A 26,214-nucleotide genomic window follows, 5' to 3' on the forward strand; every position below is an offset into this window, starting at 1 on the left:
TGATCAACCATGTCAGGACTGCCTGACATGTCTAATTTTTGGTTTAAAACAATGAGTTCCCCATGAATGGTTTCATTGCCTGTAGTGCTGTCTGATTCTGTCATGGCATTCAGTATAAGTTGGTAGAAGTATTAGGTAGGACAGGATGTTGGAATATTTGAGGCCATGTATTATTGAGGAAGAAATCCACACTAGTGGAATTGGATGGAGAAACTCAGCTTCTTATTGCCTAATGCATAAGTTATATACGCAGCATACGGGGGTATCTCCCTTCTCCAACATGAATAAATCGAAATGTTTCCATCAGTCAAATGCTGCCCTGTCTTCTGCACAGCTGGTTGCATTTTGGTGCTGAATACTCACCCCATTAGCACTGAGAGGCAGCGGTGCTGCCAGCCCCTCAGTTTTCCAGGACATACCCCTCTGTACCTCTCGAAGGACAGTGCAGAGGGGTCACTGTCAGCATTGTGGTGTTAATAGAGGTTGCCTTGCTGCAAAAAAAAAAAAAAACACATTAAAAATCAGTGTATTGGGTTATGGATATCCCAAGAGCATGAGAGCGTGAAGAAGGGAGAGCTGTGCTTATACCATTGTAAGTACGGAGCCAGTATTTGCATTCTGGTTCTCATTCTGCACCTCAAATGTTGCTTCTTTCTTCTCTGCCAGCATCTGGGCACCTACTGCTCATCCTTGAGAGCGAGTCTGGATGCTCTGGACGCACTGTGTGGCCTTAGATAACGTAGGGGCTGTTTCCCTGGCTGCTGTTACGTGTTCTGAGGCTCTCAAATGAAAATCACAGCGGAGGAGGACAAAGTGATATATGTGTTTAAGGGATTTGCAATTCCCATGGCAAGGCTGGTGAAGTAGTGTTCATTTCAAAGAGAAGACGGTCTGGGTGATTTTTCTTAATTACTGTTTACCTAAATAAATAAATAATGCATATTCATGGCTTCAGCTAAAGTAACTTGTGTTGAATTGTTTACCTCTCCAGAGGATAATTATTAGGGTGGGGTGGGGGGCGTAGCAATTAATAATAAAACATTTAGACAAGATTACAGAATGTTCTGATTAGAATAGTAAACATTATGCTAGCAATAAAAGCAAATACATGCAACTGTCTTGAATTGAGGAAAAAAACCACACCACACTGTTATCCAAAGAAACCTGCTGAGCAGCAGCAGTTCAATTGAAGGGGCTGTTGTCTTGGAGCTATTCTACATCACAAGGAGGTTGTTTCAGTGTAAAGTGAGATTCATTGGGAGATTTTCCCTCAATTCCCATCTGGAAAAAAAATGACACGAATACTGGCATTCACACAGATTTGTGTGGCAGCTGTAATACCCATCAGCAGTGCTTTGAGTGCGTTGTGCGTTGATCCTTAAACCCAGTGACAGGGAGTGTTTCAGCTGTTTATATCAGTAGTAAACAAAACCTTTGTTTGTGTTGTGAGCCTCCCCCTTCCCCCTTTGTACAGTTCTTTGAATGAAATTCTTTGCTCAGCTGAGAGTTTTAAATTTGGACCCATCTTTTCATGTCTTTTGGCTATGGTTCCTTATCTAAATAATCAGCTCAAAGAGAGCCAGTGATATGTTGAAAGAAAACTGTGGCAGCTGCATACCATTAGGCTGAGGGATTAAAAGAAAAAAAAAAAAAAAAAGATAATTGTAGTTTAACGCAGTAAATACAGACCGGTCTGCCAGTTTAACATATGGTAGCAAGAGAACCAAGCCTTGCACAGGAGAGCTGTTGCTCAATCCCGTGCAGGTGAAGCTTGTGGGCATGGTGGAGCTGGTCTGCCCCGTAGCCTTACCGGTCTCCAGCTCTTTTGAACCAGCAAAGGAGCGTGACCAAGCAGTGTGGTGTATCTGCAAAGGGCTGGGGGGAAAAAATGAGTGAAGAAGATGGGCAGGAAGGAGATTATGATGCAGAAGGGGTGAGCTGTCCCTGCTCTGCTACGTCTCTCACAGCCAGTCTTAGAGGAGCAAGTTGCTGTCCTCTCCGTTCCCTTCTCTAACATGGGCCCCATAGGGAAGTCTTTTGGGGATGAATGCTCCCAGACCTCCTCTAGACCAAGCTGGTTCCTTTGGAGGTAGTGTCAGGAGTGCCTGGGGTGCTCACCGGCAAGTAGCTGCCAGCACAGCTGCCCCTGGATATCTTCTCATCTAGAAACCGAAAGTCTTCTTCAACTGGAAGTAGGGTCTGACTGAGATGCAGTGGAGTTTTCCCTCATGTCTGCCATTAGTGGAAGTGCCTGGCTACACTCTGAAGCAAAACAAGATGTCGAGGAACGAAAGCTGTTAGAGGGGTGTGACGGGTTGCCTCATCCCCACCAGAGGTGGCGCGAAGGCCCTGGTGACTTCAGTCCTTGTGAGGCCCCTCCGCACCTTCTTCTGGCTCATGAATTTCCTCATGCATGCCTGCTTTTTCTGCTGTGGTGGGTTGACCTTTACCCTGACCAACGTGCCTGCTCTGCAGTGTCCATGACCGTGCCCACCCCAGAGACCAGGATGTTAATGGTGGGATGAGGTCCTCTGTCTGCATCCTCTTAATCCACATCCCACATGGCAGAGGAGCCAGCATTGTAAGTGTAGTTCATTTTCCCTGCTGAAAGCCCATTTCTGTGTCCCCCACAAAAGAATTTCTGTGGAGCAGAAATACCCACCTTCACTGAACCTTTTTTTTTTTTTTTTTAAACATGGCTGGGAGTTTTGGCTTTGCATCTCCTGGCAAAGCCAGCAGCAGCCAAAACCCCAGGCGGTGCTTTGGGCACTGAGGAGGTGGCGCGCCGCTGGTGCTACGTGTGCCATGTGCGTGGCACAGTAAACCTGATATCAACTTGCAACCAATTATCTGGGTATAAAAATTCCCCTGCTCATCGTTTTGCCGTTAGAGACTCACTGGTAAGATTTATGACTCTGGCGAACATGAAATACCATTTCCTTTTTCTCAGCATTACTGTGCGTGGCCTTGCTGGCTTTTCTTGTTAAACAGACTTGAGTTCACACGAGAGGGAATGTATTTTTGAACCTCTTTCCCATATGATTCTGCCTTTCTCCTTTCTGTTTGCAACGGCAGGCGAAAATAACTCACAAAACATTTTAATCCCTTTCGACTTTCCCCTGCTTGATGTGAACATGAAGATGGGGAAGCTAAGAGGCAGGCCCTTGATGTGAGGCACCACATCGTCCTGTTCTCCTAACGTCTTCCACAGGCGTGTGGAGACGTGCCTTCATCAGCACAGGGGTGCGTGAGGTGCTTGTGGCCCACTCTGCATGCTGCAGCCCCTTTTGCTTCTGGTTCTCTCCACAGGAGAAGGAAAAGCAGTATTTGGCCTCTGCTTGGTGGGGTTGGTGACCTGAAAGGGAGGTGGGTTCCTGGAGGAATCCAAGCTCAATAAACCAAGCTCTCTTTCGGCGTTTTGTAGCATCTGTCTTCTCACATGAAGTGGTCACTGCTGGAGCTTGAAAACTGGGCACCTTCTACCTGACAGTTTGATGTGCGGTTGTTTTGTTCAGCATTTCCATGAGCTAAAATATAATTCCTTCACTCCATATGATACTGTGCGGGACCAGATGTACATCTTGGAGAAAGGCTCTCCTTATTTCTCCTGACCTCGCATTAAGTACATCTGTCTTCATTTCACTCCCTAATGGGTTCAGACCACCTCCTGAACTTTCTGAGTTGACATACGCTCCTCTGACTTCACCTGAAAATCAGTTTGCCTGAAGTTGTGAGATGGTGGGTTTTTTTCCTGAGTACAAAGAGAAAAGGAAGCAATGTTGAGCTGCTGCCATGTTTCCCAGTCACAGTCAGACATAGTTATTTTTGTATTAGAGCTCAGAGGAAAACCGATGGAGATGCCAGATAAACCCTCCCAAAAAAAACATTTGTGTTAATACTTAAATATTGTTCATCTTTCACAGCGTTTACTTATCTGTTTCCCACATGGTGAACCTTATGGGGAGTTTTTGTGGTTGACTGTGGCCCGTTCTTTCATTCTGCATGTTAACTGTTTTCTCATTTTGCATTTTTAAAAAGAAATTAGCAGTAAAAGTCTGACTGTGATAATTGTTCAGAGCACTGAGCGGGAGCATCCTTTCAGCAGGGCAGGCATAAATTCTTGTGGTTCACGTGCTTTGGGGCATAAATCCAGTGAACTGCGTCATTTACTGCTGCCACAGGAAGCATCCTTACCCAAGAGACTCAGCACTGGCACATCCAGTATCATTTTCAGAGATTCCAGCCTCCGTGACAGCAATTTTATCCTCATTGATGAACTATCCCATTTTATCCAGTTTGCGTGTTTATTAACTAAAATCTTTAAGGAGAAATATGCCAAATACCTGCATTTTCAGTGGATTTGATCAAAAACTGACTTTTATTATGTGTTGGTTTACTTTATGTTGTGGTTTTTTTTAGTACTTTGCTGTGTGAGGCATAAATAATCAGCTTGTGCCGTTTGGTAACGTGTTTATTGTTTGCGGGAGGTCTCATAGAATATATTAACTTCCTCTTACATCTAGCTGGGTCATACTTCCAAGGTGAAATGTTTTCAGTCGTGGCTTTATTTTAAGTCAAGTATATTCCAGTGTTGAAGTCAGATTTTACATAAAAAGGCGTAAAAGTTCGTGCTTTGCCACCCATGAACCGCCGTCTCCCACCTCTCCTAGCGCAGCCTGGCTGATGTGTCACAGAGATAACAGCAACCAGAAGACAGGAGGGGGTGGAAAATTTCCCCCCCAGGCCCTCTGAGGGTTTTCCATTTAAGCCCAGTTGGTGCTGTTAAGTGCAGCTGGGGAAAATCCAGCCTGCAGAGTGTGGAAGGATTCCTTACAGTGTGGGGTAGCAGAAGCTGCCTTCACCTTCATCCAGTCAGCAGCGATTATCGTGCTGCATCTTCTGACGAGTTTGGTCGTGGTTTCTTGCCGGCCTGACTTCTGCAGTTTTGCCATTGTCTGAACAAACAACTCGATCCTGTCTCCACTGACTGGTGACACAAGCAGCCCAGGTATGGGGACCGCGCACTTGGTGGGTACCTCCCTGCTCCGGCCCCTTCGGTCCACGTTGTGCACGTGAGCACACGCGGGAGCAATGGATGAGCATATTGCTTCTCTCTGGAAGAACCACCTGGGCTGTCAGGAGGAAATTGAATGCACTGATAGGTGAAGCAGGTTGTGCGTCTTTTCTGACATAGGTATTAAGATCATCTTGGGTTTAATTTACAGATTACAGGAGAGATCCTGTGTTCGATGTCAGGAGGATTGCAAGTGCCTACTCGGCCTCAGGCAATCCTTCAAGCAGTTGGAAACTACAAATGTTACAATGAAGCTGTCTCAACCAGAAAGAAATATCCTTCAGCTTCACTTGAAAACACACAAAATGTGAAGAAAGCATGTTTGCTAATCTCTCGTAGCATTGTGTGTAACAGACCAGGATCCTTGCTTGACGTTACTGGAACTGATTTCTACAAGCTTTTGTGTAGCAAACATTGTGCTCTATCAAGTGCGGCATAACTTTAGAAAACACGGGTTCTGTTTACACATTTGTGCTTTCTTCTTCCTGTTCTCTGGTGTGCAGCCTTCCTTAAATACTGTTTTCTCCTGCCTGTAAGAAGCACACCAGCACATCTTGTCACGTGGGTTCATTTCGCTTAGCCCTAATTTTATCCTGTGTTGTGAGCGTTCATGTGTATGCTAACCCAACTGTGTGTTTGGTGCTCCCCTTCCTCGTTGTCTGCCCAACTTCGCTGGCTTTCTTGAGAGTGATTGAACTATTTTCTGGGTTTGAAAAAACTTCCCTGCTAACCAGAGTAATAACCCAGGTACATTCATCTCATTCTTCTCAAATCATCTTTCTTGGTTTGCTCATTGCAAACCAAGGAACTTATCAGTTTTCTTCCTCCTAAGCGTCAAAGCTCTTGTTATTTTACATTAACAACAACCTCTCTTTGAAACACACCCACAGTATAAGACAAATCTAGGCTGGATAGTGTTTTCTTGCAGTAAAGAGTCCTTCAGCCTCCTTTGTCCTTCTGACAGCCATGGTTTTCTTGTGCATCTTGCTTTGCATTTGCATTCTTTGATGCTAACTTGAGCCCCCAGGCCATCAAAAAAAGAAAGGGGGAGAAAAGGTAACATGGTTCAAAAATATGCAAGAGGTCGTTACAAAAAAAAAAAAAAAAACATGTCTGGTTTGAGTGAAGAGTGCATCTTTGTCCCTGCGCAGCATCCAGCTCTTCCTGTGCTGCATGCCTGGCCAGCCAGCTTTCTAAAGTGCTGAAACTTCCCTTCGTTAGAGGCACTGTTGGCTCCTCATTCCATATAAGCTCGATTTTCATGTATTCTTTTTATGCTTTTAGTAATTGGCTTGTTTCAGAAAGGAAATGCTTTTATGAAATGGAAAGCATGAAGCAGCCTTCTTGTCGAGCGTAGGCAGGGGCTTAGGTTTCATTCTACCCTAAGCTGACCCCTCGGCCGAGAGATTCCTGCTTTCATGTTTTAGATCATGTGTAAAACCTGATGCTGTCTGGATCATCCTGTGTAGGGCAAGGCTATGTAGGGAGCATGGGGCAAGATACAGAGTGAGACATTTGCAGAAGGGAATGAAATGTTTGGGATGCAGCCTCATGCTTTCTTACAGCAGTGGACATCAATCACACCTTCTCAGAAAAGTGTGGCACTGAGTCTTCCTCCTCCCCTCCTTTTATTTTGTTTCCCTCTTCCCCACTTCTGTTTATTCTTCTTCTCTTTTGATACGCCACAGCAAGTGCAATTTTAGCTCAGAAAATAACTTGTCCTTGAAAAAGCAGACACTTGCCTGGTTTTATTCCTTTGGCTATTGAGTAAACAGCAGTTATTTTTGTTCTAGGGGTGATTTATGACTGAACAGATTTGCAGTTTATATTTTTAGTTTTATAGGCAATTTAGATAATGTATATTTGTGACAGTAAATATTTTGTCCTCTTACAGTCTGTCAATGAATGTTATGCCCAGTTATATATAAACTGAGGAGATGCAAGCGTTGTTTTCTTAGAGTAGCCTTATGATTCTTTTCAAGTGCCCTTACAGGTAATGCTTAAATGTAGCACAATTTTGAGCATCTGTTGTAAATCACCTAGAGGGGTGCCATCCAGAAGAAATAACCTGCTTTTCCTAAGAGATCCAGTCCTCTACAAGGCTCGGAGTAGAATGCTGTCACATCAGCATTCAGAAAGTATTGAACTTTTCTATCAAGAACTGTATACTTATTAACAAAAAAAACACTTTCATTTCGCAGTTTGTGTTATTTTTTGACTTGCTTATAGAGTCACTAAACATTTCTCAAGAAACCAGAAGTCTTTACTGAAAAGTTCATTTTGCAAATCACAGAAAAAATGGTAGTAGTTTAATAAAAAGTCTAAGCCATATTTTTTTTCTTTGTTTTCTCCTCACCTCTTCCCCCTTTTATCTAGCCTGAGTTGGTGGTAATTCTGCAGATACAACCTGTAGGGTGATCCTGGGAAGATGCATATATGCCACTGCTTGTTCTGCTACTGTCCCCTTCTGTTCAAAAGCAAATTGTCTTCCTTTTCACTCCCAATCAGCATCTTCAGTCAAGTAAATACTATTCAAGCAGTCCAGCACTTTTTTTTCCAAGAAAGCAGTAAAGTGTTGGGCACCGTCGCTGGTGCAACTTCAGCTTGAAAATCCCTGTAACTTAAAACTAATTACTTCTCCTTCCACAAGTATTTCCTTCCCAGCCTCCTCCCCAACCACTTCAGAGCACGACCGCTTCCTTGGTAAACGAGGGAAGCCTTTTCTGGGGCGTTTGGGATCGGGCGGTGTGTGGGATTTGGGCTGGGCGCCGATGCTGAGGCTCGGGCGCTGGGTGCTTGCACCTCTCCCAGCCCCAGCGCTGCTCCCTGCGGGCCGCCCCAGACACGAGTGCCTCCTCCCCGGGGTCCGAGCCCTTGTGCATCAGCAGCAGCACGCTGAATTGCCTGCGGGAACGTGAACCTTGTACTCCCTCTCCGGTTGTTTTGACGCAGACTTGCAGTAGCTTTCCCACAGTACGGCTGGGGGAACATGGCACGCGTTGCATTGACCTGGGGGTGCCAAACTGCACTGGTGGCTTTTCTTTTCTGAAGCTACCCACAATAAACTAGAAACCGAGAGACAATTATGATGTTAATGACTTAGATTCCTTGATAAAACCAAAGCTTTGACAAAAGCCAGTATTACTTAATCTGAAGTCCGTTAGATCAACTTGCTGTTTTTGTCGGAACTCCATCCTGGTGTGATGTGCAGAGCTCTCGTAGTACGTGTACACGAGCATGCGCATATCTACGGTACAATCTGCTAGAATGATCTCAGAAGTATCTATTTTATAATTCTTGGGGGCTTGTTTTTCTTGGTGCTACACCAATGCAAGAAAAACATAGTCTTTGTTATAATGTATCTGCAGTCTAAGAGGTACGTTATGGGTGTAATGTAATTATCATGTTTGACGTAAAGACCTTCTATGTTAAAAAAATGCCCCCACACTAACTGTATTTAGAATTGGAAGGGAAAAACAGAGGAGTTTTGTGAGGAGTCAATGCTTGAATTTTTTAATGGCTGCCTTTATTTTATTTTAGGTTGATACGACTGAGTTTCCAGAACATTGCCCTACAAAGCTTTGGAGGGCCACTTCTTAATGGATTGCTGTAGCCTCTTAATTTCTCCATTGATCCCGTTCCCTGCATCGTGAGAACATTTTAGCCAGCGCAGAACCTAGAAAAGTTACATGTAAGTCATGACTCAAATTCCTTTCTATTTAAAGAAGAAAAAAAGAATTTTGGGAGGCAAGGTGGAGGCCGTAAACATCATACTTTAGAAAAATACTGTAAAAGCTGTAATTCAACAGCAAACATTAGGTGGTGAATAAATTGTTATTGAAGTAGTTTCTTGCTTTTTTAACTTAAATGGTGATTGTCATTTTGAAGGCTTTTCTAAGTGTTCTGCTGCCATAGTAAACCTTAGCAAAAAGTACTTAAAATAGCTTCTCTTCACCCCATCCCCCTAATTACGTGTAGGTTTTCTCCACAACTGGATACGTTTGTGTGCATTTACTTTGCTGTGTTGGGCTGAAGGCACACGTGCTCCGTGTGAGTTCGGATGCCATCAGCGGGACTGTGGGCATCCCCATATTTTCCCATCATAAAATCCATATCATCCTCCTTTGCTGTGGTTTCCAGAACGGTTCCCTCGGAGGAGCCCTGGCGCTGTGCTGCTTCTCCTTTCAGACTGCTGCCCTGAAAGGCTCCGTAAGCATCAGTAGTGCCTGCATTGCCAACTCCAGCTCCTTCCAGTGAGCTTCTTGCGTGGGGCACAGAGCTGGCTGCCCCGCCAAAAGCCAGGGCTGACACGCAGCAGCAACAGCCATCAAGAACACTGCCATCGCGGGGTGGTCATCCTGTCCAGGAGCATGGCTCGGGAGCCTGCAGCTTCGTTAGCGATTGTTGGGGAAATCCCACTGCCTCCCTGCACGCTCATCGCTCAGGAGGGGCAGGGCATGGGCACGGCATGTTTGTACGTGCCTCTGAACGCACGCAGAAAATGTGACTGATGCGGGAAGAACTGTGCTTGGCTGCACAGGCTGGGGTGGGGTGGAGGAAGCTGTGCACAGATTTACTAGGGGCTGAGGGGGCTGAAGACCCCTTCCGACCTCCCCCGTGTGGGTATTTCCTGGTGTGTGTTACGTGCGTGGATGTTTCCTTCCAGGATGGGGAGTGGCTGTGGTGCCGTGCACACATTTACCCCCAGCGTGGCTGAATCTTCCTCTGAGGCTGCATGTTGTGTCATTCTGGGAAGGGGCCAGTGGGTTATTCTAGAGGGGAGAAATTGTCTTGACCCTTTTTAAACCTGTCAGCAGTCCTGGGAGGGATCTGTGGATGGAAGGAGTCTCTGGAGCATTGCAAGGATGGCGTGGATGTGGTGGGCTGTGCCGTCCAGAGGATGGGACACCCCAGAGCCACCAAGCTGGGAAAAAGGCTTAAGTACAACTTCGTTTTTTTTTTCTATAAATAAAAAGCAAATCCCATTGTGGTTGGGAGCTTTTTGTCTTTTGGATGATGACATAGAGCAGCTTGGCAAAATACCATCTGAACCAGAGATGATTCAGAATTGTGGTTCACAGCGTTGTGCTGTCTAGCAGTTTCCAGCATCAGTTGTGCCTTAATCCAGGACTCTAAACAGAAGAGAAAACATGGAGGGGAGGAGAAATCGGACACAAAACCCGTCGCCCGGCTTCAGAGCCGGGGCTGCTCAGCTCACACCACACTGCCTTTAAGTAGCAGCGATGCTCCTTAATCTTCATGCATCTGAATCCTGCTCTGCACTCCCGCCTGCCCGGGCAGAGGTGACAGCCGGCAGCTGGTCGGATAACACCACCAGAAAAACCACAGGGGAATCTGGGGAATGAGCGGTCACGCTGGTGCGAGGCGCAGGACTCACCCCAGCCTCTATAAGGACATCTGCCGTCCAGTGACCGCGCAGATCTTAAATCTTGTTATGCCAACTGCGGGGTCTGAATGTTTCCAAGCCGCAGCTACCGAGCGGCAAAAGGACAGAAGTGGGAATTTCTTTAAAAACACTGGAAGATGGGGGAGGATATGGGGGATTGCAACTGAAAGTAAAAGAAGGAACATTTTCCTCTTTCTCTCCTGACATAAGCACTGACATGCTGGTCAGCAAGGCTGGCATCCTGCCCTTGCTTTTTCACTGCAGTAATAAATTCATGCTCTGCAGCTTAATGACTAATCAGGGCAGGAGGGTGAAGTCAACCACCGCACTTGTTCTGGCCAGTTTTGCTTGAATGCTTGCTAACACCATTTTTAATCTTAGGAATCAATTTGTAATATTGCTTCTCAAAAAAAATTTGTATTTTGGAACCAAAGAATTTATGTTAGAAGTATACCTCATATAAGGTACTTTGTTTGCTTATGTGACACTACAAGTAGCACTCAAACAAACAAACAAAAATTATATTGCAAAAGGAGTGCAGGATTTTTAATGCTTATGGGAAGTCAATTTTTAAAGAGAAGAGACAACATTTTCTGGTGTTATCAGCAAAAATAACAGTGAAACTGTAGGCAATGGAGAAAGGATTGGTAGAAACGGAATTTGCTGTCAAAGAGACCTTAGAAGGTTTTGTTTTGATTTTGTTTTCTGGAAAAGGGAGAGTCTTGCCATTTTGTTATGGGCTTGTCAATAGATGGTGCAGTTATTAGACAGACCCCCAATAGCAGGCATCGTCTGACTGTGTGAGAATTTTGGATCTCGCTTGAAACATGTTCCTAGTGCCTGTCTTAAGGGAAGGAAACTTAAAAATATGAGTTGTAACAGCTAGGCAGGCAGAAACAACCCTTTGTTCATTAGCCCTACTTAGCAACATTGTCATGGGACTTGGAAGCCTTATTCACAATTTTGCAGGCTTTTCTCATGATTTCTGAAAAGCCTGTAATGAGGCATCTTGCAAATTCACTGATAAAAACCCTTTCAGAGGAACTAACTTTAAAAATGACATCCTTCTTAGCAGATGTGAAGAAGCAGACAGAAACTGGATGGACATAAATGGAGAAAAACACTCATTCCCTGTCCGCAGCCAAAGCAAGCTGGTAGAAGTGCATAGGAAGTTTTGTCCTGCTGTTTCTCATGCCGTGAATAATCAGAAATCTCCATTTCCAAGAGTAAAGCCATGGCTGAGAACCAAATAAAGTTGAAAAGCAGAAGGATTTAGAAGCTGTCATAAGCTATGTGCCTTCCTTACTTATTCTTACTGTGTCCGTGTGCTCAAGGTACACCAAAACTTTGGAATATGCCGCGTGCTCCGACTCCTGGAGGTGCAGGCGTCACCTCGGAGGTTGTCAGCTGGGGTTACAGCGGTTGCACGAGCGGACCTGTGCTGGTGGAGCTGGGCGCAGGGCAAGCCGTCAGGTGCTCCCTTGGTTTCCCAGTGTTATTCACAAGCCCTCCGTCTGGCTTTTTGATAACAACTTCTGCTTGTAGCAATTACCTTGTTACAGCAATTCCAACAGAAAAAAAAAAACAACCAAATTTTCGCTTGTTAATTAGCCCTGTTGGAGAGAGCTTGACCTAGCTGTAACAGTCATATTGTTCTTGCTTTTCCCGGGGTGCAGTGTATTTAGTAAGCACGTATACCTTTCCCCTCTTCCATTGATTATTCCATTTTTATAATACTAGTAGGATTCTGTTTGATGTGATCTCTGTAAAAATAATCTCTCTTGATGGTTTAATTTAAAGCAGAAGTCCTCTCCCTTGTTCTGACAGAGCAGATTGCTAAACGCCGTTACAGTACATGCGTGAAGATAAGAAAAAAAAACATTTCTCTTGGTCCCCTGGGAGTTAATCACGGCGAGGATAGACCGTGTGCATAATGAGGGAGTGCGGGAATTAAGGAGAAGCTGTGCTCTTGGCTGAGACACGGCTCCTGGGTCGTGGTCGTGAGCGGTCGCCAGCGGCACTGCACGTGCAGGGCCCTGCTCAGATGCTCGGGCACTCGCGGGGCCTTCCCGCAGATGTGCGGAGCCGCACGGCGCTTCACAGCGATTTCAACACTACCCTCGCACCACTCCTCGCTTTGTTTTACCCCGCTTTCTTTTCCTTTACAAGCGGCAAAAATAACATACCAATCAATGGCATTCTGAGCGTAATAAATTGTCCTAATTGGTGCTACTTATGCCGTGCTGAGAATTCAGTGAGGGCCTTTAAGTGCTTTGTTCAAAAAAAAAATCCAACCCAAAACTCAAACTCAGAAAAACTCTACATGAAATTCATATCTGCTAGGTACGAGCTCTTCAGAATATTTCATTTTTTTTAAAAAAGATTTCTTGAAATTTGTCCTGCGACCATCTGTAGGCAGATGTAAATAATGTAAAGTTTGAAGATGCAGATTTTGGTGTCATCCGCCTACCATCAGGGACTGGGAAAAAATGTTATCTTTTTTAAAATCCGCTCTGAAAGGTCAGGTAACTTTATTGAATTAAGAAGGAAATCAAATTTCTGAAGATGATGTCACGTACTTGTGAAAACCTACTCACCAAACAGTCGTAACTCTGGTTACCAAATCCCACCCAGCTGTTCCCAGGCAGTACGGCTGTGGCCGAGGACAGGGGTTTTCTTATCTTACTGAGTAGTCACCACTGGCCTTTGGTGTGAGATGCGGTCGTATCGGCCACAAAATATCATTTGTAAAATTAAGGCCGCTTCTCCTCTGGTGTTTATGTTTTTGTGTGGTAGCACGGAGCTTGGGCTTTCAGGATCACTTTTTTGGGAGTGCCCACGTCTGACTTGGAGCATAATGGAGATGGGGATGAGAGACAGTCACTCAGCGCTGGACGCGGACACTGCTGGTGTTCCCACAGCACATGCAAGATCATTTTGGAAATGGGGCCTTTGTCCTGGCAGGGGCTGCCACACGTCCACGGGTTCATCTGTAAGGATGGGCAACTCCTCTTTGTGACGAGCTCTGCTGCCGGTGTTTTGAGGATTTTCATGTTGGCATGTGTCACTGTCACATCAGGGTGCTTTCTGTGTCACAACGGTGGCAGCAGTGATGTTACTACGTGGGCGTCGTGATTTTTTTAGTATGTTTTCTTGTTGGAGGTTGGAATCTGCCTGCGGGCTTTCTGAGGGCTGGTTATGAAGTCCAAGGGTTGACACCAGTCAGCAGGAAATGCCATTTTTATGGTGGCGAAGGAGCTTTCTTACCTGTTTGATGGTGCTGGCATAGCAGGTGGTGGGTGGTGGGCTGTGCCTGCCAGCCCTGAGGCAGGGCTGGATGCTGCCAGCACCGTTACTGGTGCTTGGCACTGGGCACATCCCACCACAGGGGCCTCCACAGACTCCCTGGCAAAACCCCCGGGCTCTGCGCTCACAGCCAACAAAAAGCGTTTCCACAGAAGCACAGAGTAGCGTGGGTTGGAAGGGACCTCAGAGCCCATCCAGTTCCACCCCCCTGCCATGGGCAGGGACACCTCCCACCAGACCAGGTTGCCCCCAGCCCCATCCAGCCTGGCCTTGAGCACCTCCAGGGATGGGGCATCCACAGCTTCTCTGGGCAACCTGTGCCAGGGCCTCACCACCCTCAGTGAAGAATTTCTTCCTAATATCTAATCTCCCTCTTTTAGCTTAAAACCATCATCCCTTCTCCTATCCCTACACTCCCTGACACAGAGTCCCTCCCCAGCTTTCCTGTAGGTCCCCTTTAGATATTGGAAGGCCTCTATGAGGTCTCCCCGGAGCCTTGTCTTCTCCAGGCTGAACAACCCCAACTCCCTCAGCCTGTCTTCATAGGAGAGGTGCTCCAGCCCTCTGGCCATCCTTGTAGCCCTCCTCTGGACTCACTCCAACAGGTCCATGTCCTTCTTGTGCTGGGGGCCCCAGAGCTGAATGCAGTGCTCCAGGGGGGTCTCACGAATGCAGAGGAGAGGGGGAGAATCACTTCCCTCGCCCTGCTGGCCACCTGCTTTTGATTCAGCCCAAGGTACAGTTGGCGTTCTGGGCTGCAGGTGCACATTGACAGCTCATGCTCAGTTTTTCATCCTCCAACACCCCCAGGTCCTTTTCTGTGAGTCTACTCCCCATCCATTCATCACTCACCCAGTGCTGCCATCCAGGTGAAAACTTCTTCTCAACTAATTAATCTGATTAATTAACCAGATTCTCCCTCTGCCTGCCTTTGAGAATATGTAAAGCCGGTGACTGCTGCCATCGCTGCGGCAGTCCCTTGGTGCAGCCAGATGCTCCTTGGCACTGCCAGCGTCACTGGACCTGAGGCAGCCTGGATGCCCAGCCTGGGCGACCAGAGGCTGCTTTTGATAAGCGCTTGCTGTTAATACGTCGGTTAATTTTATATATATATATAAAATATATCTGCAATATGATATGCTGTCAGAAGACGAATTATTTTGGCGCTTGTCCCCGTTTGGCCCTTGATCGTGGCTCCGGAGGTGGACGCGCCGTGTAGGTGTGCGGTGCCCCCCGCCTCTTGACTCGGCGTTGCGGCGCGGTGCGGCTGGCTTTGTGCCGCCACAGGTGACGGGCTGCGTGTGCGTGTACATTTGTGTGCATGTGTCTGTGTGTGTGTGTCAGCCCGAGGCACTGAGTCACGGCCCGCGGCCCGGCACTTCCTCCTGCCGCAGGGGACACGACCCGCGGCCCCGGGGCGGGCGGCAGCACCCTGCCTGCTCTCCTCCCTCCCGCAGGACAGCTTACCTGCCGCCGCCGAGCTTTTTCAATATAAAACACTGCGAGAGGGTGACGGTGAGCTCAACTTTCTCTCTAACCCAAACCGGTGAAAAGTAAAATCCATCTCACCGCATCAGTTTTGTTTTCACTGCTGTTTAAATCTCTCCTTTCCCTCTGGCAGAGCTCTGCACAGTCATTACGCGCCCGGCTTGGGGGTGGTGTGGTTGTTAGCTCAGTGGTGTATGACCCATTTATTTTCATAATACTTAGATACCTGCGCTTCTACGGCGCCCATCTCGCGTTCCTGCGCCCCACATCGTCGCCAGAAAGGCATTTACCTGATTTCAGCAGCGCCGCGTAAAGTGCCGGGCGCCCAGAGCCACCGGCTGCACGCCCAGCTCGGTGCCGGCCGCTGGAAGATGGTGGGCTGGAAGACGTCTCTAGCTGGCCATCGGTGAGCAGGCGAAGGGCAGGTGAAGGTGCGTTTCCCTGCAGCTGACACGTTGTCTTAAAATATGAGGTTAAATGCGCATTGCGAGCTTATGGGACGGGTTTCCTGTTGTCATTTGCAAAGAGTTCAGAAGTGCGAGCATGGCAGTGGATGCTTTCCTGGCCACAATGCCGTGCATTTCCAGGGACAGCGAGGTAACTAATGACAGCAGACTGTCAGCTCGCCCCATCTCCAGACGTGGCCTCACCTATACTCATATTTAGTCTGGTCTTAAGACAGACCTTTTCTCTTTATTTCTTTTTTACTCAGCTAATTGGGTTGGCTTTCTGCAGGCTTTCAGACGATAATTAGGTTCATACTTGTGTTGCCTTGCAGAGCTGGGTAAATGGAAAGAATCAGGCATAGGAGAGGAGGGTAAACCAGCATTGTAGTAGATACAGGAGTTTTATGGATAAAATTAAAAAGTAATTTGCAAAGCAACTTGAAGTAAAGTGGATTTAAACATAATGAAATCATCCTTGACAGCAATTTGTTTGAAGTTCTTCTACTATTATGAGTGTAAAGGGATTTTTTTTTAATTGCCGGTTTCTGGGTAGAGTATTGAGCATAATTTCTCACAGGTAAGCGAAGCATTAACTCCTTGTACATCATTAAATTGGGGCTGGGGTGGGGGGAGAAACTGAGAGTTAGAGAGAGGCATCTTCTGTATTTCCTCATTTGAAAATTGATTAGTGGTTAGCTAACTTAGAGAGGAACTCTATTGGATAACTGAGAGAAAGCAATTAATTACAAGTATGAAAATCCCACAGGATCCCTGACGTAGGAGATACACGCTGCGTGAATATCTGTCGGTGATGGTTAACAGAATATCATGACACTCTACATACAAATTGGAAAAAAAGTAACAGCAATTAGCTAGTTTGCATCCCTTGTTCAGATGAGCCGTGAGTTCTGGGTTTTTTGCTTTTATATACTTTTGCTGTAGGTGTTGGAAGTGTGGGTGGCCAAGAAGAAGCAGTGGTTACAATAAGATTTTCCATTTATTGCCCTTTGTGTACAACTAAAAATAAGATTCAAATGCTTCAGAACTTGTAGAGCAAGCATAATCGTTCTGTTAGCTCTGATGACTGGCTTGCATGCAGCTTCATCTCTGTCTGGTGAGTCCTGTGTTTGAATACTTGTAAATGTGTCTGTTGGAATGAGAGAGAGAGTTTATTTGCAGTGTTGTCTAGCTGTGTTCATTCATCAGCTTTTTGGTTTTTGTTGTGTTTTTTTTTTAAAAAAAAAAAAAAGTTGGGCTTAGTGCATAAGTAAGAGGTGGTGGTGAAAGAATTTTGGAAGCGGAATTGTTCTGTGATCTGGAAAAAACAGCTTTAGAGAGGACTGAAAGATCTTTAAAATCAGCCCTCCAAAACGTCTCTGGCATAACTTGAACTGCTCATCCAGAACTTAATCTTCTGGGAAAAAATAAAATAAAAAATAAAAAGGAAATCTGTACAAATCTGCTGAGCACCAAGAAACAAATTCTCAGTGTTAACTTTCGACACGTAAAATCCTTTTGGTTTAGTTTTAGGGTGATGGTACTGAAATCTGCTGTCTCAGTGGCTTTTCCAGGTAGTTGCACCGGTTAGGAATTCGCTAAATTAGTTGAAATATATTGAGCTACTAAATCTGTTATGACCACATTAATTGATATGTCAGCTTGTGGCCAAGAGAAACATTAAAGAGAGACGTTGTCAGCATCTGCAGGGAAATTCATAACTTGGTGGTGTAAGGCTGGGTGCTGTCCCTGCCTCACTCGTTAAGCAGTTGTGGCATTTCCAGAGAATGAGTGTGCCTGTGCATCTCGGGCTTCTCGGTTTGATGTAATTCGTGTAATGGACGAGTAGAGAGAGCATCTATTCAAGAGCTACGGAACCGAAGGTAACGGAGGGAGGCTCAAAACTCGTTTTCAGTTGTGTGTCAGCCCGAGCATCGCAGCTTTCTTGGCGCTTCATGACGTTTCCAGGTTTTTCGGGCTTCACGGTGTCGCAGAAGTGTTCCTGTTTGACTTGAGAATTGGGCTACATAAGACAATAGGTTTTCACTCTGAGTAACGCCGCCTTGCACAGAGGATGTGGTGTGCTGGAGGCACTTAGAGGCACACGCGCTTGTTCCATGGAATATTGATGCTGTCGGTGGTGAGTCTTTTATTATGCAATACGAAATCCCTCTGAATTACCTTAATGCGAGCCTCCCCCTCTCCATAGAAGGAGAGCGCCGCGCGTGTCGTGTGGCTGCTGCCTCGCTCCTGCCTGCTCGCTGAAATGCGCCTTTCTCCTCTCGCATCGGCGCGCGCCCGCCCGCCGGACCGGCTCCTGCCTTGATGCAAAGCACAAAAGGCACGAGAGCTCACGCGGTAATCAAGGTTTTAAATATTTCGGGGGAGGGGGTGTGGGGGGGGAACGGGGAAAAACTTCAGAAATAATTAGTTTCCGTGGTGGTGTTTTCTGCAGGGAATCACGTTACATCTGTTGCAATTATCTGCACATCTCAATCCCGTAGGTGACCAGCTGCCGACAAGCGGCGTAAGCGTTTGTTGTCATTTTTTCTGTGGAATTTTCCCTTTTTGACACAGATGTAGGGGTGGTTCCCCCCCCGCCCCACACACACACACACATACACACGCTGCTGCGCCCGACGCAGATGAGCTCAGATGTGATCGCTCGCGAAGATAAGGCCAGGAGAGTGTGTGTCATGCGGCGACGGCGCTCGTGCTCCGCTCGTCGCTTCGGCACTTTCCAGCGGGATGAGGCAGGCAGGGCTCGCCCGGGGTGGGGGGGTGGGGGGGGATCGCCACGCGGCCTATTTTTAGCGGTGGCACCCGGGACGCCTTGTGCAACCATCAGTAGGCGCCGCGGGGCTGGTAGTTTTTTCCCTTGTATGGCGATGACATTTTTAAGGTGTTTACCTTTTTGCGAAAGAGACGGCGCGTTCTCTTTTTTGATCGCGTCGAACCGCTCGCGGAGCTGCTCGGCGTGATCTGCACGTTTGTGCTCTCCGCGCGGCTGAAGCGAGCAGCCCTGCCTGTAGGCACGGGTTAGGATTGCCACGAGAGACCGAGGCGGTGCGACTGACCGAGGTTTCCAGCCGAGGAGCTCTCGCAACCTGTTGGCAGAGTGTCTCCCACCTCGGGAACCCCCGAGCTTGTTTTGCTCTTAACTTTCCCACAGCAGCCAGCCTGCCCTCAGCCTCCTCCGCCGCCGTCGCAAACCCTTTGTAGGGCTCTCGCACGGCGTGCCCCGCTCTGCCAGCGCACAAAGGCTGCCTTGAAGCAGCCGCCCCGGCTCTGCTTTACCCCACGATGTGCAGGCACGGGCGACCGCCTGGCAGCGAGCGGGTAACAAGACAAAAAAAACATTTGCGAGGGAGATTTACCATAATGGCGCATTTTAAGTGCATCTCCGCTCCGCCGGTTTCACTTTTAATGCGCTCGGTTAAAGGAATGCCGGGGAGGTTGCTGCTAATGGATGGATCCTCCGGAAAAGTGGGATTTTCAGAAAAAAAAAGATTGACGTTTGGAGGGAGGAATACAAATCTAATGAGAGCGTTTCAGCAGAGGTTTGTAATTAGGAATGAATGGAGTAAATTTGTGCGCGCAGTCTGCGAAAGGGCACAATGGATGGTGCAATTGCACGCTCTGCGCTGAATGAGGGATGAAAGCCAATGTGTCAGTGTCATGGCATGACAGTGTAGAGTATAAATGATACTGTCACTGAGTGCTGCAGAAGGTACCGAGGGAATTCCACTCCAGTAAATTACATTACTTAGACAGACCTGAAGGCATTGTGTCTGAATGATTGGAGGGAAAAAAGGCTGTCAGCACAAAGCAGGAGATATTACAGAACAACTGGCTGCAGGGTTGGAAGGCAGTGTTTTTCTGATGTTTACCATGCAAAGCTCTTCAGTTGCTTTTTAAATTTTTTGGTTGAATTACAAATGTATTGATGAAGCAATAGTATTTTTCTAGCTGTTGTTAAGAGCAGACACCGGCCTGCAGCAAGGAGTCAGCACACACGGCTCCTGTTGTTGGGGCAGGAATTGGGACTCTTCCAGACCTGGGAAAAAGCTAGTCATGTATTCCTAGCTCCGGCAGTGATCTCCGTGCATTTCTTCATTTGGCAGAGGACTTGCTTTCTGAGCTGCATTTTGATTATGAGGTAACTTTGGCATAGGTTTGTGGAGGGAGGAAGGTTGTTCCCGTCCTCACGAGCAGTGCCAGGGGCTCTGCAACTCCAGCTGGATTGTGGTGGGCAGCAACAGATCATGGGATGCAAGCTTTATGGTCTCATTTAGAGGCACTCGGACAGCACGGCAAGGTCAGAGATGCCAACAGCTGGGAACACAATGTCACGGTGACAGCAACAATCCAGAGACATCATCCATGTCGGCCTGTGCGCCCATGCGCTGGTGGTCATACACGTGTTCCTCACTCTGTTTTGTTCGTCACGCACCCTTTCCCACGTGAAACCCACCATGAACACCACCTTGCTTCCCCCAGATGTTGGGTGGAATTGTTATTTCTCACTTTTTTATTTTGCAGTGACCTCGCAAGGGCAGTAGCCCGGAGACTGGGCTTACCTGCTCCTCTGCTGCTGACCTTACACACAGACATTACCTAAAAGTTCCTGTCATTTCGTAGTTTTATCATGGATGAGACAGTGCAGCTCCCACGGTTCTCTAAAAATGCCTCTTCTTTGGGGGACTCTATGATAAAACAGCTTTTGCCTAAAGAGGCTACGTTTCATTCCTGCAGCACAAAATAAGCCCTGCCTGCCTTGGGGCTTCTTGTAAAAGTGCAGCAGACTTTGTACTGCTAAAAAACTTCCTTTTCCACTTAGCTATTCATGAAAACTGCCACTGAATGTGCATGATTATGGAGCATGCTTCCTTTCTCTTCTCCAAAACTCTTAGGAGCAGAGAGCTTCTGATTCGCAGCAAACCCTGCAGATGGCAGGATGATGAACAAGCAGTCCAGTTAAACTTGCAGGCAACAGTGTAGGCTTTTTCACCTGTAAATATTGTTTCAAGTTGTGTTAACCAAGAAATATGGTCAAACTGAAGTGTACCTCCCCTGGGAAGGCTGCAGTTCACACAGGAACAGGAATAGGTTTTAAGTTTAATTGCGTCCTTTCTTTTAGTGGTATAATAATGTCTGTAAGAGTAGTTTATGACCTGGTCCAAATGAGAATTCATGATTGGGAAAAAAAAAATGAGATTCCACAGTTTGTCTGTTGTGGCATTATTTAACCATTTGTTATAATAGCAGCCTAAGGAGCAAGTCCACCATCTGTATTCCTGTAGCCTGCATTAGCATCCATGGAAGTGTCCCGTCTTCCTCAGGATACGGGATTCAGTCTTTGCAGCCTGTATCTAGAAACCATGGCATCAAATGTACAGGCCGCGTGAAAAAGCAGTAAGGCATCCGTGGAAAAGAAGGTGCCCAATGTGGGATGGGATTCAGCTGCAGAGCAATTCATCGGTGGGTCCTGATCATATCAAAAGATGAGTGGGAGGAAGCAAAGTGTAATTCGTGCCTGGTGTGAGTACTTCCCGCATTAGAACTGGGCTAGGGTGGCGTAGGGTGTAGCACTGTGTCTGTCTCTCTGTCTGGACAGAAAGTATTCAGATCGAAGAGATGTAATTTGTCATGCCCGTGTCCCTAGATCATCATTGCCGTGGGATGTTCTGTGCCTGGTTAAGCACCCATCCGTAGTGCTTGTAGCCAGGCAGTCTGTTTCTTTCTGCATTAGTCCATGTGTATTTTTAAAAAAATTGCCATTGTTCACTTCCACTGTGGTATCTTAACTCCAAAAAGCTGACATTTGTGATTTATCTACTTTTTTCGCTTGTTGGGAAAGCAAAGGCTTTTCCTCATATGCAGCACCGTTCCTGCGGTGGTGATCTCACCACGTTGTCAGAGCGTGGCTCTGCATACTGGTCCTTCAACCCTTCGAAGAGCCGCCTGCTCTCGCTGTGTGTATGGTGCTGTTTGCCTTCTCCCTCGCTGCTCCTGCAGCACGAGCCCCTGTGAACAGCACCTCTGAAGTCTCTGGGGTCGCTCGTGAGCAGCGGGTGCAGGACTGGACTTCAAATGCTGCTGTTGCAAGGATGGGGTGGAAGAAAGAAAGACCAAACTCTGCACCTTAGGGAAAACTGAGAAAGCAGCTAGCCAGTGTTGCTCTAACAGGGAGAGATATTGAGCATGTTCAGACAGATTTGTATCCCCTGGCAAACTAACTTTGCTCTGTAAATGGCTCCCTGCTGTCCCAGAAGGCTATCGCTATCTCTTCCTATCTTGCACAATGGATTTCTAAATAATCAATCTTTGTGCTAGGAAGCTGTGGTTCAGTAACCCCAGCTTGGTAAGAAGTCAATAGTTTAGTCTTAATTGTCATGGCTAACACTTGATAACACAAGACTATAAAGTTTGACATAGCAGAGACTCCTCTACAAACTCCGATTTGCGTGCCAAAAAGCCAGCCCATTACCGTTAATTCCCCTCTTATCATTAGTGTTATTAAACTGACGATTGATGTGTAAAAACTGCCATTTGCATGAAGTTCCCAAAACTGCAGTAAAAGAGACTTTTGTTCTGACTTGGGTTGGGGGGGGGGGAACGCAAAATAACACTACTTCTAACAGCAGAGATGTTCATATAAAGACATGTTCTGAACAATAAGGTCATTTATCCACGTATGACATAAATACATAGGAATTTAAATAATGAGAGATCTTGTGAAATGCAGCAAAATGCACGCCACTGGCATTGTGGAGTTTTTCCCTTCTATAAAGCCCTATTCTCAAGGAAAAGCAGCTTTACTTCTGCTTTGAAAATCCATTATCATAAGCCATTTTTTAAAACACTTGTCTGCAATATTAAAGCAATTTTATACCCTAAGAGCAGCTCTTTCGTAAGGTAAAGTGCAGTCTCGTGTGTGTGTGTGTAATTGCGGTTTATAATACTTCTCACAATCATAATTTCCCCAAAATTAAGAAAACCACTCGCTTTTTTAGGCTTCCCTTTTCCTAATTATTTTTTTCCTCTCTCTGTTTTTCTTCCTCAAAAGAGCCTTCTATAAAAATCCCTTTTTAGCCAAAAAAAAAAAAAAAAAAAGGCACAGAACACTTTCTGGATTCATTGCAAAACATTGTTTGAAGGAAACATTTTAAGAGTTTAGGTTAAAAAGTTTCTGCCTTTTTCAATGCATGGGTGACATTACTATTTTGGGAGGCAGTGCCATCTGCTTGTTCAACCAAAAAGCGGGGAAGATATTCCTAGTTCTAGCAGAGCTTTTTGGGTTGTTTCCACGTAAAACTCCCGACTGATCTCGGCTTGAGCTTGCCACCTACCGCGGCGGTCCCAGAGGACAGCGTCCCCGTCACGGGACGTGATGCAAGAGTAGGCGAGGTTGTTGGCCACGGGCACGGGCTGCTGTGGGGTGTGACGGACACAACTGCTCCCCAGGGGTGTTCACAGTTGTAGGAGGAGAAAAACAGAGCATGGCAGTGCCCAACGCCTGACCTGCTGCAGAGGGAGAAGAAGAGGGGCTGTGAGGGAGTGGTTGGTGGAGGCTTTGGTGGTAGAGTTTTGGTGGAGGAGTGGGGGATTTGTCTGCTTTTGAATAAGGGAGGACAAGGTCTGCGGGGTTTTGCTGGCTTTTATTTTTTATTTTTGAAATCAGGAGAGCGAGGTTTCCTGGGGCACAGACCAACTGAGTACCAGCTCGATCAGGTGGAAGGACCAAGGGACAATACGAATAGGTGGGGAGGAAAGGGAGGGCTTGTAGGGACTGCGGGGGGATCGGGGGAAGAGGTCAGGCTGCTGAAAATAGGGGCAGCAAGGTGTGTGGTGGGTGCTGTGAGCCCCTGGAAGTAGTGCAGGGGAGCCTGCACATGCAGCGGGAGGTGCCTGCAGCCCACTGTAAGGGGTGAAGACGTTTCTCCGAGGTAACAGAGATGTTAGCCTATGTTACCGTGCTATAAGTATTTGCAAATACATATGTATCATCGTTACAGTATCTTCATGACTGAAGAAATGTTTCACCCCATCTCTGTTGACAGAAAAGATTGCCTACTGATAATTGCTTTGCTTAAGTGTCTGATAATATGCCAGGAATGAGAGCATTCCATGTTAGGTCATCTTTAATTATGCATGTACCACCTGTCAGCTTTAAATCTGGCAAAGACGAGTTTTCTCATTGGATTTAGAGTAGGGAAAAGAAGAGATCTTTCAACAGGAATAGGCTGTAGCAAACAGCGTGCCTATGGGGGAGTTTCAAAAGCATTCTCCTAATCTTCCCTAGTCATGAATAACGCTGTTGGCACACGCGGAAATATTTGAAATATTGCCTAATCGAGCTGCAGCAGCGATGGTTTTCGGAGGAAGAGGATGTCAGGCCATCTGTTGCGTTTCCTAGTTTTCCTTTTCGCCATCTCAAAGGGAGAGGGAGCGTTGTGGTGGGGGAGGACACGTGGAAAGTTGCTGCCTTGGCAGAGCTGGGGAAATCCACCCTGAAATCCTCGCGACCGGGCTCTTTGCTGACCACCAGTTATAGCACGCAATGAAACCAGCCAGTCCGACAAAGGCACGCCTATCTTAAAGGAAATCAAGGGCTCGAAAGTCTGCAAAATGGTGTGGGTGCTTTGTGGAAAACCTCAACAGGGAGAGATGGTAAAGGTCTCTGGGGATATAAAATTAACGGGGTTGCCATTACAAGACCGACTTAGGATTTTTAAAATTACCTTGGAGAGGAAGTTTATCTTTGTACGGGGAGGGGAGACTAATTCTTTGGGAACAGTGGAAGAGATTTTCAGGTCATGGGAGAACATTAGCTGTTTATTTGGTACAGAAATAGATTTTAGGGATCTCCTGGGTTTTACGGTCATGTTTGCTCTGAGGCCAGCCTGGAGAGCAGGGAAAGGATGGCTGACACGCACCGTTTGTACTTGAAAACAGAAATGGTCTTTGTTACGAGCAGCCAAACTTCTCATCTGCTTTTGGAAAAAGCGAACACCACTTTCGCTGTCAAATATTTGTCCTGATGCTTGTTGCTACTGTATCTGAGTGGGCTTTCGCGCTGGAGACAGGGCTTTCCAGCATGTGCTGCTGTCAGCAGCCTGCACGCAGCTTTCACGGTCAAATCTAGGCTTCCCCCTCCCTGGGATTTTGCTTTTCCAGCTTCTGTGATCACGCCATTAGACTCCTGGAAATAATTCCTCAGTGACACCGAGTAGCTGACACTGATCGTTTTTCCTGGTAATACCTTCAGCCAGCGCTACTTCTGAAATCTGCGATTTGGAACAGTAGGTCAATTTGTGAAACAACAAGAACGAGCAAATACGGACAGATGGCTTTGGATGTGAGAGCATGTTTCTGTTCATCTCACACTTGGCTTTTTCTGATGCTTCATCGTTGCACAAGCATTTGAGGCTGCCATTTGACATAGGGTAGGTGCCGGTTGCTCCTTTGCTGCACATTTTGGCCGATGCCGGTGGGTGTCCTACCTCCATTCCCGCGGGCTGCAGGGCAGCTCCCTCCCCAGAAGCTGGCAGTGTTTGCCCCCCGAGGGCACAGGAAGGTTTTGTGAGACCAGTGGAAAACTAAGATTTTGTTGTGTTATGGCTATGAAATCTGGCTGTGTTTTTCCTGACCTTTCCTCCCAGTGACTGGGCTGGATCGTTCCTCTGCTCAGAGTAAGGCTGCCAGCCTCACCTTTCTTTGTTATTCCTGCGGTAAATGTGGTGACTTCTTCCTGTGTTGTGCTGTGGGACTTTGCTCGATTCTTGGACAGGAGCTGGTTGGTTCCTACTTGGCTGGTTCTCTGTCTGTCTGGGGCTTCCAGTAGCATCACCTGGATGTGGCTGACCTTTACTCATCTCAGATGGAAAAGTGTGGGGGCGTTCCACAGCTTTTTTGCTCTCTCATGATTCATTCAGCTGTTCTTTCCACCATCCTATCTCATGCTGAAGGATTTTCCAGCCCAACAGTGGTCACTGGAAGACATTTCTTTCCTACAGACTGCGTTGTTAAATACAAAAGCACATGCATCTCAGTGGCCCTGCGTTGCTGCTGAGCTCTCCAGCAACACTGGGCGCTGCTGGAGACGTCCCATTCTTGGAAGGGGAAGGTTGGAAGGGCAACCACACTTGAGCAAACGGAGTACTGTTGTCTCTGAAAAACTGGACACACAGATGAGCTTTAAGGATACATTTAACGATTAAAGAAAAAAAACAGACCTGAAATAATGAAGCAAAAGAAAAAAGAAGTCTTTCTTGCCCTCTATGTTGCAGATAGTTGCTGAAGAAGTAGAGCAGTTGTTGTAGAAAGCCTCTCTGTTCTCTAACCCAAGGTGGCATCAACTTCCTTGTCCCCTCTTACAGTCACCAGTCCTTTTTCTCTCTGTGTCCCTTCATTGGAGATTGCCCACTGCCTAGATCACAGGGGGAGATAAAGCTATTTTCTCCATTTCCTTGTGGAGATACTAGTTTGACGTT

The 26,214-nt window shown here is 46.7% G+C and overlaps 1 protein-coding gene across 2 annotated transcripts in view; it reads left to right on the plus strand.

Annotated features, from left to right (window-relative positions):
* BACH2 (BTB domain and CNC homolog 2) overlaps positions 1–26,214 on the plus strand; it is a 192,702-nt gene that overhangs the window by 96,408 nt on the left and 70,080 nt on the right. Inside the window, exon 4 of one of the 2 annotated variants that reach the window (XM_080586610.1) lies at positions 8,615–8,765. Coding sequence is in view for 1 of the 2 variants with exons in the window: in XM_080586609.1 (XP_080442735.1) it covers positions 18,044–18,076 (33 nt within the window). In the remaining variant the exon portion in view is untranslated. Of the gene's footprint in view, positions 1–8,614; positions 8,766–17,937; positions 18,077–26,214 lie in introns of those variants that run through there. The other variant, XM_080586609.1, reaches the window with a different exon arrangement.

Source organism: Anser brachyrhynchus (genome assembly GCF_964034855.1).
Source record: "Anser brachyrhynchus genome assembly, chromosome: 3".
Taxonomy (NCBI): domain Eukaryota; kingdom Metazoa; phylum Chordata; class Aves; order Anseriformes; family Anatidae; genus Anser; species Anser brachyrhynchus.